Source organism: Mus musculus, chromosome 17 (genome assembly GCF_000001635.26).
Source record: "Mus musculus strain C57BL/6J chromosome 17, GRCm38.p6 C57BL/6J".
NCBI lineage: Eukaryota > Metazoa > Chordata > Mammalia > Rodentia > Muridae > Mus > Mus musculus.
The window spans coordinates 49,695,736-49,709,198 of NC_000083.6; the positions used below are offsets into that span (position 1 = coordinate 49,695,736).

Genomic DNA, 13,463 nt, shown 5'->3' on the forward strand with positions numbered 1-13,463 from the left:
CCACGTATGTGCTGGGAATCAGGGATTGTCGACTTTGTTGAAAAGCTAATCCCGAGAAGGAGCTCAGGGTGTGTTTATCATCTCAAACACATCCCCTACATTCACTATTTCTTATTCTTCTTTTTCTTAAAGCATAAATCAATAGAGGAGTTGAAAAAAATAATTGCAACACCTAGCCAAGAAAACTTGAACTGGGAATAAGGGAAAGAAGGTAAAACATGAACCAGGTAAATGCACACTTAAAAAGAAGAAAAATAAAAGAGGAGGGGGGCGAAGGAAAGAGAGGGGGGCCTGAACACCACAAGTAGGAGGGAGAGGAGAGTTTGAACACCAACCATCAAGCTTCGTACCTAAGAGCCAGGGACGCAGCTCACTGAGCCAGAGAGCCTGGTCTGTCAGATTGAGGAGGAAGCCTTTCCAACCCGAAGGTCTGAAATCATGGTGCTACTTATTAACTCCCTGTGACAACACAACTTGGTGTGTATGTGTGTTGTGACTACAAAGAGCATGCTTCATCCTCATAAAATAATAACTCATTATCTCCTCGTAAAATGCCGATGTAGCCTGGCCTTTTGGTGTGACAACCCTGCTTATTAGTGTTGTAAATGTCATCGGCGCTCCTGAGAGGATCCGAAAACGATTTACAGTCTTAAAGGACAAAGTCATCTGGACGATAATCACAGAGGAAGAAAAAAAAATGCTTTTCAGAAAGTAAACTGAACGCAAAAGAGTAGAGATGATGTGTTACATAATTGAGGTGGGTAATGATTGCCATTGAAGGTAAATACAGCTCTGTATCTTCAGGCAGCTGAAAACAAGGGCAGATTTGGACATCTGGGGTTATATACATTCATGCTCACCAGGGAGCAGTGAATATCGTAGGTAGACTGTGTGGATCTCATGTGCAAAGGGTCATGTCTTGCCTGTAACTTTGAGAAACTAACACAAAACCTGATTTCTACCCGGCTGTCCTATTATGCTATCTGAGAGCTAATTAGACTTCGCTAAATATGACTGTCAGGACCCAACCATGCCATGGATCAAAACAGGCCATTCATGTTTGCAAAGAGGAGAGGAATTCTGGGGAGCCTAGTGGTGCGACCCAGCAATGGCTGGCTACTGGAAACCATTGTACTAGGTGGACAGCGCTGGATGGAGACATGAAGATTCGTGGTCTCCGTCTGTCTTCAGTACTGGGCACCAGCTCGGAGGTGCTTATAAAACGCTACACCCTCAGTGAGGCAGGAGAAAGAAGACATGAGTGAGACAAAGAGCGCTGGCGCTTGCCTCCTTATCTCTGTTTCTTCAAGGAACTGACTGGTAGTCCTGATGCATTGCTTATGGCTCATCAAGAATTCAGGAAAACCGGTCGAAGGTCAAGGTCAGCTCTTGGCACACAGGAAATATTTATTCATTGTCAGTTGTTATTAGACCTACTAGGGTTTGTTCCTTGCAGTGTGTCCGAGCTGAGAGTCCTTTTAAGGGATTTTACATGAACCAAAATAAGCCTCAGTGACTGATTTGATTTTGTTTCTGATTGGACCATTGAAGCTTTGCCAAATTCTAACAGGAAGAGATCTTCATGGCCAGAAAGATATGTAGAATGTTCACAATGGGAGACTATTATTAGGTGACAATTATTAGGAGAGATGGGAGTAAACAACCTTCACCTCTGGAGCTTCCCCACTGAGTGACACCGTCCTCCGATTCATGTCTTTTTCTGGTCTCAAGGTCCAGACTCAAAGACTGCACAGAGTTGGCTGTCACATTCAAGTTTTGTAAGAATAAAATTGCGTGAGCGTACAGCAGAATTCTGCTTGGTGCATTAGTCCCACTTGTGTCCTAGATGTCTGCACAGTGGAACATAATGGACGTTTTCATCTTACCTGTCATCATCAGGCAGATAGACCAGATGAAACTGTTTACACTAAAGGTTTGAAGGAAGCAAGCATCCCAAATTCTTGAGAAATGTATTAATTAACCCTCTTCGCTTGATATTGTTATTAGGTATTATTTCAGAAATGTCTATAGTCAGATTTGGAAATTTTAAAGCCAGACTGGATTTTAAAGGGAAGAAGATACAAATAATTGAATTTAAGCAATGAAAAAAAAAATGGCAGTAGCAGAAAAACCAAGATGAGTTTCTTGCTGTCTTTACAAGCTGCATCCAGCTGTGATTCTTCTGCAGCCACCTTTTTATAAAGACAAAAAAAAGAGGGGACTTTTGCGGTTATATGTCTGTCCTTACACAGAGAGCAAACCTGTCTTCTAGTAGACAGGATGGTGATCACTCAGGCTGAGAAGAAGGGCTGATGACTGGCCAGGACTCCTTTTAAAACTACTTTGCTGGGGCTGGGGAGACAGCTGAGTTGCTAAAGTGCTTGCTATGCGAGCATGAGGATCTGAGTTCAAATCCTCAACATTCTCGTAACTCTGCCCTCACTGTGCCTACCATCTCCGCCCTGGCAGGACTGAAGCAGAAGCAACCAGGGGCCTGGCTGGCTAGTAAGGCTAGCCATTTTAGTGAGATCGATTTAGCGAGAGACCCTGTCTCAAAAAATACTGTGGGGTTAACCAAGGGAGGATTATTGACTTGTAGCTTCCATAGGCAGGTGCACATTTGTGCACTTGAATACACATGTGTACAGTACACACACACACACACACACACACACACACACACACACACAAGCACACTCACATGCATACACACATATCTATGATTTGTTTTTATGATTTGTTTTTTGGTTAAAGGTACTGTGTGGATACCCCCCCTCCCTGTTTGCCATCCCTTCCTCTATTTCCCTAACTTTGATTTTGACATAACTACCTTTGACTTTGGCTTCTCTGAGAAACTGCCCAGAGGGAGGCAGTCTTCTGACCTCTGACCTCCCACAGGGGAAATTTCCACGGAACCATCACCAATTTGGACATTAAGTTTTCTTAAAAGCATTAAAGCCACCCAAAGATTGTTGAGGATGTGAAAATCGTATCTCTGTCAAACCGATTCCAGACATGCTAGGAGAGTCTGTAATGGAGGCACCAGGCTATTCTTATCAGAGGGGTGAATCGTAATTGCTAAAAACCTTCTCATGTGTTGTAGATTGCGCCGAAGCATTTTATTCTACTTTTAAACAAAATTGCTGCACCTAGCCTATTTTTGTCTTTCACAAAGCTACTTGGAGAATATGCCAGATAAGAAAAAGACCCGAGATTCTACAACTGGAGAAATAATTCTCATTACTTCTTCTGAAAGCCAGGTATATTATAAAGAGAAAAGTCAGAACAGAAAATAAAAAGTTTACACTATTTAATTCCAGTAGAGAGATTCCCAGTTGGAAATATTTTTCTTCAAGGTGCTGACAGTTTAAATGAAATTGCCCCCCCACCACCACCTATAGACTCATGGCATTAGAACACTTGGTCCCAGTTGGTGGTGGCATTTGGGGAAGTTTAGGAGGCAGGGCCTTGCTCCTTGCTGGAGAAGTAAGTCACTAGGGACAGGGTTTGAGAGTATAAAGACATGACCATTTTCCAGTTTGTTCTCTCTCTCTCTCTCTCTTTCTCTCTCTCTCTCTCTCTCTCTCTCTCTCTCTCTTTGTGTGTGTGTGTGTGTGTGTGTGTGTGTGTGTTGTGCTTGTAGGTCAAAAACTGAACTCTCAGCTTCCTGCTGTCTGCTGCCAGGCCCCCCATTATGATGGCCTCTTACCCTTCTGTATCTATAAGCCAAAATGAGTTGCTTCTTCCATCAGGTCCTGATGCTGCTCCCGATGCCTGATGTTGGTCCTGGCATTTTATCAACACAAAAGTAACTGATACAGAAGTTTTCTGAAACACCACGACCAAGCAGCATGACAAGAGTTTATGGAATGAAGGGCTAAGCCACCCGGCCTAGTGTCTCAGGCACTTACGCTAGTATTTCAAGAGCATCGTGAGCCTCCTAATCCAGTCCTTTTCATATGGAAGAGTTGGATAAGAAACTGTTTAGCCAGTGGGGTTAAGGTGAGGCAAGGCGTAGTTAATGGTGGGGTTTAACCTGTAGGGTTTGGATAGCAAACACATAGAGAGCCCTCTTGGGTTGACAGTATTTCCAGGCTTCACTGGAGAGTGAGTGAACATAGAAAAGAGTGTGTAGACCCTGTTCTAGAAGGCACTGCCAAGCAACATTTGGAGAGGCTGGATCTCTCCGTGTGCTGGTTCTTAGTTACCTTGCCTTGGGCAGCCATGGGCAAAAACACTATAATGGCACGTTCAGTCTAAAAGAGACAGCTACTCTTAGATTAGTAGAATTTCTTGCAATTTTGCTGCATAATTGTAATTTAGGATTAAAACAAACAATAAAAGGCTTAGGTACACAACAATGGTGCACACACACACACACACACACACACAAGTTATTTGAGGCATTGATGGCTGTGTTAACTATCCATGATTATTTCGGAAGTGAACTGAAAATAGATTAATATTACAAAAGTTGTAATAGTGCCATGTGTGAACACAACACATTTCACTGAGCTGGTTGTTGCTCCTACTGACAGCAGATCCTGGGTTGGGGTTGTATAGAAATCAAGATTGCAGAGAGCAGGATGCTGGAGACTTTCATCTAGACTGCAGAGGGAAGTCAGGGATGCCAGGCAAGAGAAAGACCAGGCCGGCTACAAACAAGGAGAGCACAGGGCTGCTCATAGTCTGCCACCAGGTATCTGGGTGAGCCTGGATTGGAACTGCGGATTTAACATGTCCTGCCTGAGTATTGGTCTTGCTCTGCTCTGATCCTTCCTGAGTCATCTTGAATTTCTCTCACTTGGGATAGGAGTGTTTGCTTTGCTCCACTGTAAGTTTACATGATGTTTAAAACTATTGTTTATGAGTTTGTATATAAGGATTGTTTTGCGTCTCAGGGAAGGACTGTGTGAGCAGGCTTGAAAATGTAGAGCAGTGGTTCTCAACCTATGAATGGTGACTCCCACAGGGGTCACAGATCCGACATCCTGCATATCAGGTATTATCATTACAGTTCATAACAGTAGCAACATTATAGCTCTGAAGTAGCAATGAAAATAACTTTATGGTTGGGGGTACCCACAACATGAGGAACTGTGTTAAAGGGTCCCAGCATCTGGAAGGCTGAGGGTAAAGGCAGCTACATCTTTGAAATGGCTCCAAGAATATGCATTGAAGCACTGCTGTAGAGACTTGGGAAAGGGCGTTTCTGTCTATACTCAAGACAGTTATTTCTCTGTGATCGTCAGTCTTGATTGACAACCTAATCATATTTAGAACCACCTAGACTAGAAAAACATACTCGGGGCATATCCACAAAGAAAGCCACCCTGCATGTGGACATCAACATCCAACAGCCTGGGGAACGGGGTGGAGCTAAAGTGGGTGGAAACAATCCCATGAGGATGGATGCAAGACCCCCTCCCATCTTTTGTTTCTTGGTGGGCATGAGATGAGCCATCTCTGCTCTGCACCCCTCCCACCATCATATTCCTCTTGTCTCAGACCCCAAGTGATGGCTCCAGCTGACCCTGGACTAAAACTTCTGAAGCCATCAGCTCAAATCACAGTTCTTCCTTTTAGATTTTTTTCTCAAGTGTCTAACACAGCAACAAAAGGTCTGATTTGCAAAAGGATGTAAAGAGGAATGGAAGGTGTGTGGCAGCGTTTGATCAGAAGCCAGGTAGAAAATGTTCACACCTGCTAGCCAGAGAGAGCAGAGGTCTTTATCCAATATGGTGGCTCTCCTGATCCTAAAGTTCCTGCTAATTGTTTGGATGAGGACATGTATTTTCATTTGTAGAAAGAACAAAACTGAAAGAAAAAAATGAACTTATAGATTATGTTAGATCAAAAAGAGTTAATGTGTGTATGTTTGTGTATATATGGGGAGGATATATGTTTGCGTATATGCATGTATATATGTGTGTAGTTTTGTCTGGTGTATATTTGTAAGTGCATGTGTGTATGTGTGTTTTCAAAGCATAGATAAGGGATTATCCCATGTAGCATAATATTACTTCATAGGTACTGGTTGTCAATTCTAGATCTAGACAGGTCTGATTTCAGGAGGCAATACCTAGTGTCCTCTGCTAAGGCTCGACTGTACTCCCTCCCTGGCTGTCACAGATGCTGCCCTTACTAAGTCTGCCGTGCCTCTGCCACAGTTAAAGGATTTAGAGCACTGCATTGGAAAAGGTTGTGATAAAATTGTTACATAAAGCACCCTTGAAGGAAAAGGAGATATTTAGTCTTAGGAAGCATGTTGCAGGAATTCAGAAATATGAATAGGGTAGATGCAATCAGACATGTGATTTTGCAAATGCTACCCTATGGAGAATAGTTGGTGAGACAAGAGGAGATGTAAGAAGATTAGGAGAGAAGGTCGAGTAATAACTGGTTAGTTGAAAAGGGGAGTTTCAGGCCTCAAGGAGCAGAGTGCATTGGCTGTCCACGTATGAGATACACAGAGAGAAAAAAACAGATGTGACTGTTTGCAGGGGAACATTATATTCAATATACAGGCAAGCATAAGCATAGGCTGAGATGGCTCAGCACTAACGAGCTTGCTACACAGGTACAATGATCTGAGTCGATCCTTCACAATATGTGTAAAAAGAGCATGTGTGGAGGCATGTGACTGCAATCCAGTGCTGGGAGGCAAACAGTAGGGTCCCTGAGCCTCACAGGTCTTGCCCAACCAGGGAACTCCGGGTTCAGTGAGAGACCCTGTCTCGAAAACTAGTACAGTTCCCTGTCTCACACTGCGATAAAACACCACAACCAAGACAGCTTATAAAAGAAAGCATTTAAATGGGCTCACAGTTTCAGAGGGCTGGAGGCCATGATGGCAGAGGAAAGGCAAGGTGGCAGTCACAGCTAAGAGTTCACATTGTGATCTGTAAGTGGGAGGCAGAGAGAGACCTAGTGACACAGGCAGCTTCACCAATTGGACAGGAAGTATTCAAGGATATGATCCTACGGGTACTGTTTGCATTCAAACAGAGAACAATTAAAGAGCAACATTCAAGGTTGACCCCCACAAACAAAGATCAACGTCACTGTTGAGCCATGTGTCTCCCCGCCCCCTTGTTTCCCTTTAAATTTGAGACCTGGCCTCCAATTAACCTAGAGCTTGCTGGGTAGCTTAGGCTGACTGGACAGTAAGCTTCAAGGATTTTCCTACCTTCACCTCCTGAGCACTGGAATGACTAACGTACACTATCATGCCCGGCTTTTTATGTGGGCCCTGGGGATTAAATTCAGGTCTTCTTGCTTGAATGCTTAACAAGTCCATTTTAATGTCAACTTGCTAGGACCTAGAATCACCTGGGATGGGAGTCTCAGTGAGGAATTACCTAAATCAGATTGCCCAGTGGACAGATCTTTGCAGGTATGTGTGTGTGTGTGTGTGTGTGTGTGTGTCTGGGTTGGTAATTGATGTAGAAAGACCCTATTCACTGTGAGTAACAAGCATTCTCTCAGGGCCTGAAGGGGAGAGGAGAAGGCTAAGAGCAAGCAAGCAAGCAAGCAAGCAAACATGCAGTCGAGCCTGCATGCCTTAGTCCCTCTCTGTTCTTGACTGGGTATGCTGCTTCAGGTTCCTAGCAAAGTGACAAAGTTCTTTAACACATGGAATGGTAAACTGGAAAAAAAAAAAACTTTCTCCCCTGTTGCTTTCTTTCCAGGGTGTTTGTCATAGCAAGAGAAACTAAACCAGAACATGTGACCGATACGTACCACCCTAGTGGGCATGCATCTTCCTCACCTCATAGCTTTCCTTACACACACCTGGACTCTCATGTCTGATGAGATTTCAAGTTCCTTGAGATCCAAGGCCAGGTCTTATTTTCCTTCGTTCTCTGTACCACCTAGCACAGCTATCTACGAAGACTGACACAGAAACACAAAAGCTCTCTTCGTGCAGATGATTAATCATCCCGAGGACGTTTCCAAAAGCACCGGCAATTGCCAGGAACACATTTGCTTAAAACATGTGCTCAGTTTTGAATTGAATCTGCCTAAATGGTGCCATCTGTTCCCGGGCAATTTCAGAACCATTCAAATACAGGGTTTTTTTTTTTTTCCCCGTTTGTTTGGTTGGGTTTTTTTGTTTGTTTGTTTTTGTTTTTATTTTTGTGTTTTGTTTTGTTTTATTTTGTTTTACCTTTAAAAGGACACGGGAACTGGCATGCCCATGTGGCATGGAGACTTCCCTGAGTAAACACAGAGCAGACGTGGACCCATCCAGTGACACAGAACCACATGAAGAGCATTGTCTGAGGTCTAAGGAAAATTTTATCTAAGAAGACACCAACAGCTACGTCACACAGAAAGCATTTATGAGGCAGCTAGAGGCATGGATTACTACAGTATATTACAGCCCTTAATTGCAGACTCCAGAATGCACTGATTTTCGTGAATGTTGTATTCCTTTGATATGGGCAGACAATTTCCAATGCTCATTAAAGGACTGGGCTTGGTGCTGGTTCAGCATCAGCAGCTTAGAAGGCAGGGGCAGCTGTCCAGAGGCTCCACTGTGCGATCCGATCCCATCCTCACCTGCTGATTGACTTTCAGTTCCATCCATAGAATTCATGGTCTCATGAAAGCACCAGTGATGTGCTGAAACCTGTGTTTAAGTTCCGCAAATAACTCGCAGCCACATCCAGAACACCTCAAGTCAGGTTCTATATTTGAGTTTGTGGTTTTACATGCAGCTATTTGTTGACCCACTTCAGCATGTGAGAGAGAGGGGAGAGGAAGAGGGAGGGGAAGGAGAGGGAGAGGGGGAGGGGGGAAGAGGGGGAAAGAGACAGAAAGAGACAACTGACATGCTGCCTAGATTTCGGTCTAGTTCTTGTGGCAACAAATGATGGGCCACATTTTCAGCCTATTTAACTTGTTTACTGCATTGTAATCTCCAAACTGTTGCCAGCATTTTGACATCTGTATGTTTCACTAGCTGGTGTGAATCAACCATGGTTTGTATCACGAATTTATATCGACAGAAAGAATTTCTGATTTAAAACACATCAGCGTGTGCTTCTCCATCTGTGTGCACGTGGATCCACACTGAAATCCTTTGGTTCAGAGTCGAATGACTGTGAATTCATTCGCATGAGTGTTTGTCGGGAAAGGTCTGGTTTTATTGACAGCACAATGCTGATGACCCATTGCTTGCGTTGTTTAGATCATGTTTATTCCTTAGAGAAAATGTAAGTGTCCCCCCACCCCAGCTTTATAGAGAATAAATGACCGGTTCCTGATGTTTTCAGTCTTCAGAATTTGCTTCTGATGGTTTTAAATGATAATAATAATAATAATAATAATAATAATAATAATAATAAACTGCATTAATCCAGTCCCTGACAGAACCCTTGTTTCCTCTAAAACCTCGAGAGCCTGGCCTCCACTCTCTGTGCCTCTCTCTTATGATTCTGGTACTCTAAACTCCCATGCACTGTAATGACCCTTCATACTCTTCCGACAGCATTCAAGACCATTTCTAGCCCAAAGGTTACAACTCTTCCACATCCTTGCCACAAAACACTCTCAAAGGCCTAAGACCCACAGTCAGGCTTATGTTCCAATGTTCCTACTTCTCAGGACCAGCTTTCTTAGTTTCTTTTCCTCTTGCTGTGGTAAAATATTCAGCAAAAGCAACTGAGAGAGAATGAGGTTATTGCAGATCGCAGTTCTAGGCTCAGCCCATGATGGCAGAGGAATCATGGGAGTGGGAGCTTGAGACAGCCACTCACACTGCATCCTCCATCAGGAAACTCAGGAACGGAGGTGAATGCACACTTGTTGATGCTTGTCTCCCAGAGTCCAAGGTCCCCTGCCTACAGCTGAGATGGCTTTTTCCACAGAATTCTCCACAGCCGTGTCCAGATGGTCTTAGATTCTTTCAAGGTGACAGTGGACACTATCGCAAGTCTATTGCCAGTAAAGCGGGAGTCCCTTTGTTGGCCTTTCTCTTCCATCCCTCCAGAAGGCCACCACTATTATTAATGGCCCATAGTTTCCTACGTTGATGATGTAAGTTCAAAGGTCACAGCTGCATATGTGGTTGAGAGTGCCAGTGTGGTGAACAGTAAACTCCACTGCAACATTCACACACCATTCTTAACGTTATTCTAACTCAGCCTTCTGTTTTACAAATGCATCATTGTTTATGACAATCTTTCCTGAAGGCTACAACATTTTACCTTTTCCCAGGCTATTATCTCCCTTGTCCCAGATGTCCTTCTAGGCTGTACACCTGGCACCACATTGCTGTTATCTTAAAGACGTTGAGACGACTGTCCTGATTTATGTATCTCCGGGTACACCTTCTCGTGGCTGCTCTCTAGGAAGTAGACATGGTGTTTTACTGCTATGTCATGGGGATTTTGCATTTGCATTATTGCAGCATATTGCTAAATTTCTTTTTAAAATATTCTTAATTTGTATTCCCATCAGCAGTATGTGAAGGTTTTCATACCCTTATGTCTCCACCAGAATTTATTTCCTTAGTTTTAGTTTTTGTAATTGTTCAGCCTGATGGGCATGGAATAATTCATCTTTATAGTTCTAAGGTCTACAGGCATTGTTTATAAAATTGGGCAGTTTTTCAAATGCTTCTTAAGGATCTTTCTGATTTTTTGAGTTATCTAGTCATATCCTCTTCTCATTTTTCCAAGTATTTTTTTTTGCTTGTTGATATTTTAAAATATCAATTACTACCTTACAGGGATTACAGCATGCTCATGGATTTACTTTTCTTGATGTTAAAGTTGTGTTGTTACATGTGAGTACTTAGTCCATTCTGGCATTTATTTGCATGCACAGTATGAAAAGGTATCCTCAATTTACTTTGGTGTGCGCTTGTGTGTGGGGTGTGCGTGTACACGCACATAAGCACCTGCATGTGTTGTGAACGCATGTGTATGTATGCACACATATGTGCATGTGTGCTCACCTATGTGTGCATGTGTAGAAATCTGAGATTACCATCAGGTGTCTTTATCATTCATTTTATATAACTTCTTTATAATTCCATTTCCGTTGTTTTCATTCTGAATAATTATGTTTCTTCATACATTCTTGATGGGCGATTAGAACTAATTGATTTCACATTTTTATCTTGCAAACCCAGTAAACTTTATCCTTTTCCTCCTATGTGTGTGTATGTGTGTGTATGTGTGTATTTGTGTATGTGTGTGTATGTATATATGTGTATAGTATTTGTATGTGTGTGTGTAGTATAGTGTCTTTGTGTGTATGTGTGTGCGCACAGTACTGTGTACATTTGGAGGCTAGAGGTTGATACTGGGTGTCTTCCTCAGTCCTCCTTACATCCCACTGATGGGTTAAACTCTTTGGCTAGTTAGCTCCTGGAAGTGGACCTGTCTCCTCCACTCCAACACTGTGCTAAGCTCATGGACATACACAGCCATGCTAGGCTTTTTCACAAAGGCTCTGGGAATCCAAGCTCAGGTCTTGTGCTTGCATTGCAGGGACTTAACCATGTTAGCCACCTCCCTAGCTTCAAAAGACTCCATATTTCTTCCAGTAGGATGCTTTTGTCACCTTCTGAATCAACCCATCTGTATTTACAGCCAGTCATCCAGCAGGCAAGAACACACTGAAAGGAACAGCCTTTGACGATCTTACCCGTAACTGTTGGCTTCATGGGAATGCTGTACTACTAGAAATGCAGTTTGCAATCCACTATATCCTCTAATGGTTCTCACGGTCACCTTATACATTTTGTAACTTTTCTTTAGACTCCTATGAATCAAGCTTCAACCCGGTCACACTGTATTTTCACTGTGCACTTGAGCAGCAAGGAGCCAGGTTCTGCCACCGTCCGACATGCTAAGCTCCATCTGGTTGACCTGGCAGGGTCAGAGCGTGTCTCGAAGACTGGAGTCGGGGGCCTGCTTCTGACAGAGGCCAAATACATCAACTTGTCCCTACACTACCTGGAGCAGGTGAGTTGGGTGGAGCGAAGTCAGTTGTGTCTAAGTGTGCTGGTTGTACTACATGGCAGATGGTCTAGTCTCTGTTGTCTGTCTCATAATTATGGTGAAGTATGCATAACAACATTTATCTTTTTCATAGTTTTTTTTTAATGTGTGTGTGTGTGTGTGTGTGTGTGTGTGTGCAGAGTCCAGAAGAGGGCATTGGATCCCCCAAAGTCTGAATAATAGGTAGTTGTGAACTGCCCAGTATGGATGTTTGGACCTGAACTATGTAAGAGCGGTACATGCTCTGAACAGGTGAGCCATCTCTCCAGTCCCGACTTTTGATCATTGTTTTAAGTGAAGCGTTCAGTGCCATGAAGTCCATTCTCAAAGAATGAGCAACCACATTCAATACCCTTTCCTAGAAATTTTCATAATTCCAACCAGAAATTCTGGATCTATGGAATAAGAGCACCCATATCTTTCATCTTTGGCCTCTGGTAACCTGTACCTTTGGTCTCTCTGGCTTTGCCTATTCCAGATGTTGCAGGTGGAGTCCTTCCATCCCTGTCCTTTGCTAGAGAATCATAATGATTCCACAGTTCATTCACAGTTCATTTCCAGGCTCGATTACATGCATGGCCCCTCATTCTGTTTCCCCATTGATGGATTCAGAGTCAGTGGGGTGCATCTGTGCAGTGGCCACTGTAAGCAGCACTCCCATGAACATCCATCTATATGGTAGTTATTCGTAGACAGCATTTCATTTAAATCCCACAACACCCTATGCTGGAAGTGTTAACTTCTCCATTTAACAGACTGCAAACACTTCTCTTCCCAAGGTGAAGATTTGATCTGAGGTTTCATCGGGCCCAGCACTGTTGACTTATTGTCTGTCTTGTGAAGTTAGTACTGGACACGAATACAGGTTACAAGTGGCTCCTGGTTTTTTTGTTATTGTTTTTCCAGCTCAGGAGATTACCTCTGAGAACATAGCTCAGAGGTGACCAGTATTTTTGCAGCGTCTGGTAACTTCATCCAGTCCTGTTTCTGCCATGGTGGTTCTCTTAGCCTTGGCTTGTCTTGAGACACCCATGCTCCATCCTGACTCCCATCCAACCAAGACAGCAGCACGAACTGCTCTGTTTGTAACTTTTGAATCTGACTCTGAGAGCAAAGGAAATGCCCCCAAATTTAGCTAGATATATCTTCTGCCCCAAATCTTCGTCTGTGAAATGAATGGGCTGCATGTGGGGGTTCCTGTGTTATCTTCTTGCCCTTGAACATTTAGCCTAAAAGATTTGAGATAAACAACAATAGAAAGTCCCTTTTCTTTAATGCCTAAGGAAACCTAGGACCAGTTTCTTGATGCTTCTGAACATTCACAGGCTGAAATGGCCAAACCAGAGGCACCCACCCGAATGGGGTGATATGGTTAGGCTTATCCGCGAGAGCCCCGGGAACGCAGCACCTTAGGTAGGGGCCTGCAGGCATGGGCCATTTTAGTGC

The 13,463-nt window shown here is 43.4% G+C and overlaps 1 protein-coding gene across 5 annotated transcripts in view; it reads left to right on the forward strand.

Annotated features, from left to right (window-relative positions):
- Positions 1-13,463, forward strand: part of Kif6 (kinesin family member 6) — a 294,750-nt gene that overhangs the window by 80,638 nt on the left and 200,649 nt on the right. For all 5 annotated transcript variants that reach the window (XM_006524391.4, XM_006524393.4, NM_177052.3 and 2 more), the window contains one exon: positions 11,775-11,981. In XM_006524391.4, coding sequence (XP_006524454.1) covers positions 11,775-11,981 — 207 coding nt within the window. The remainder of the gene's footprint in view (positions 1-11,774; positions 11,982-13,463) is intronic.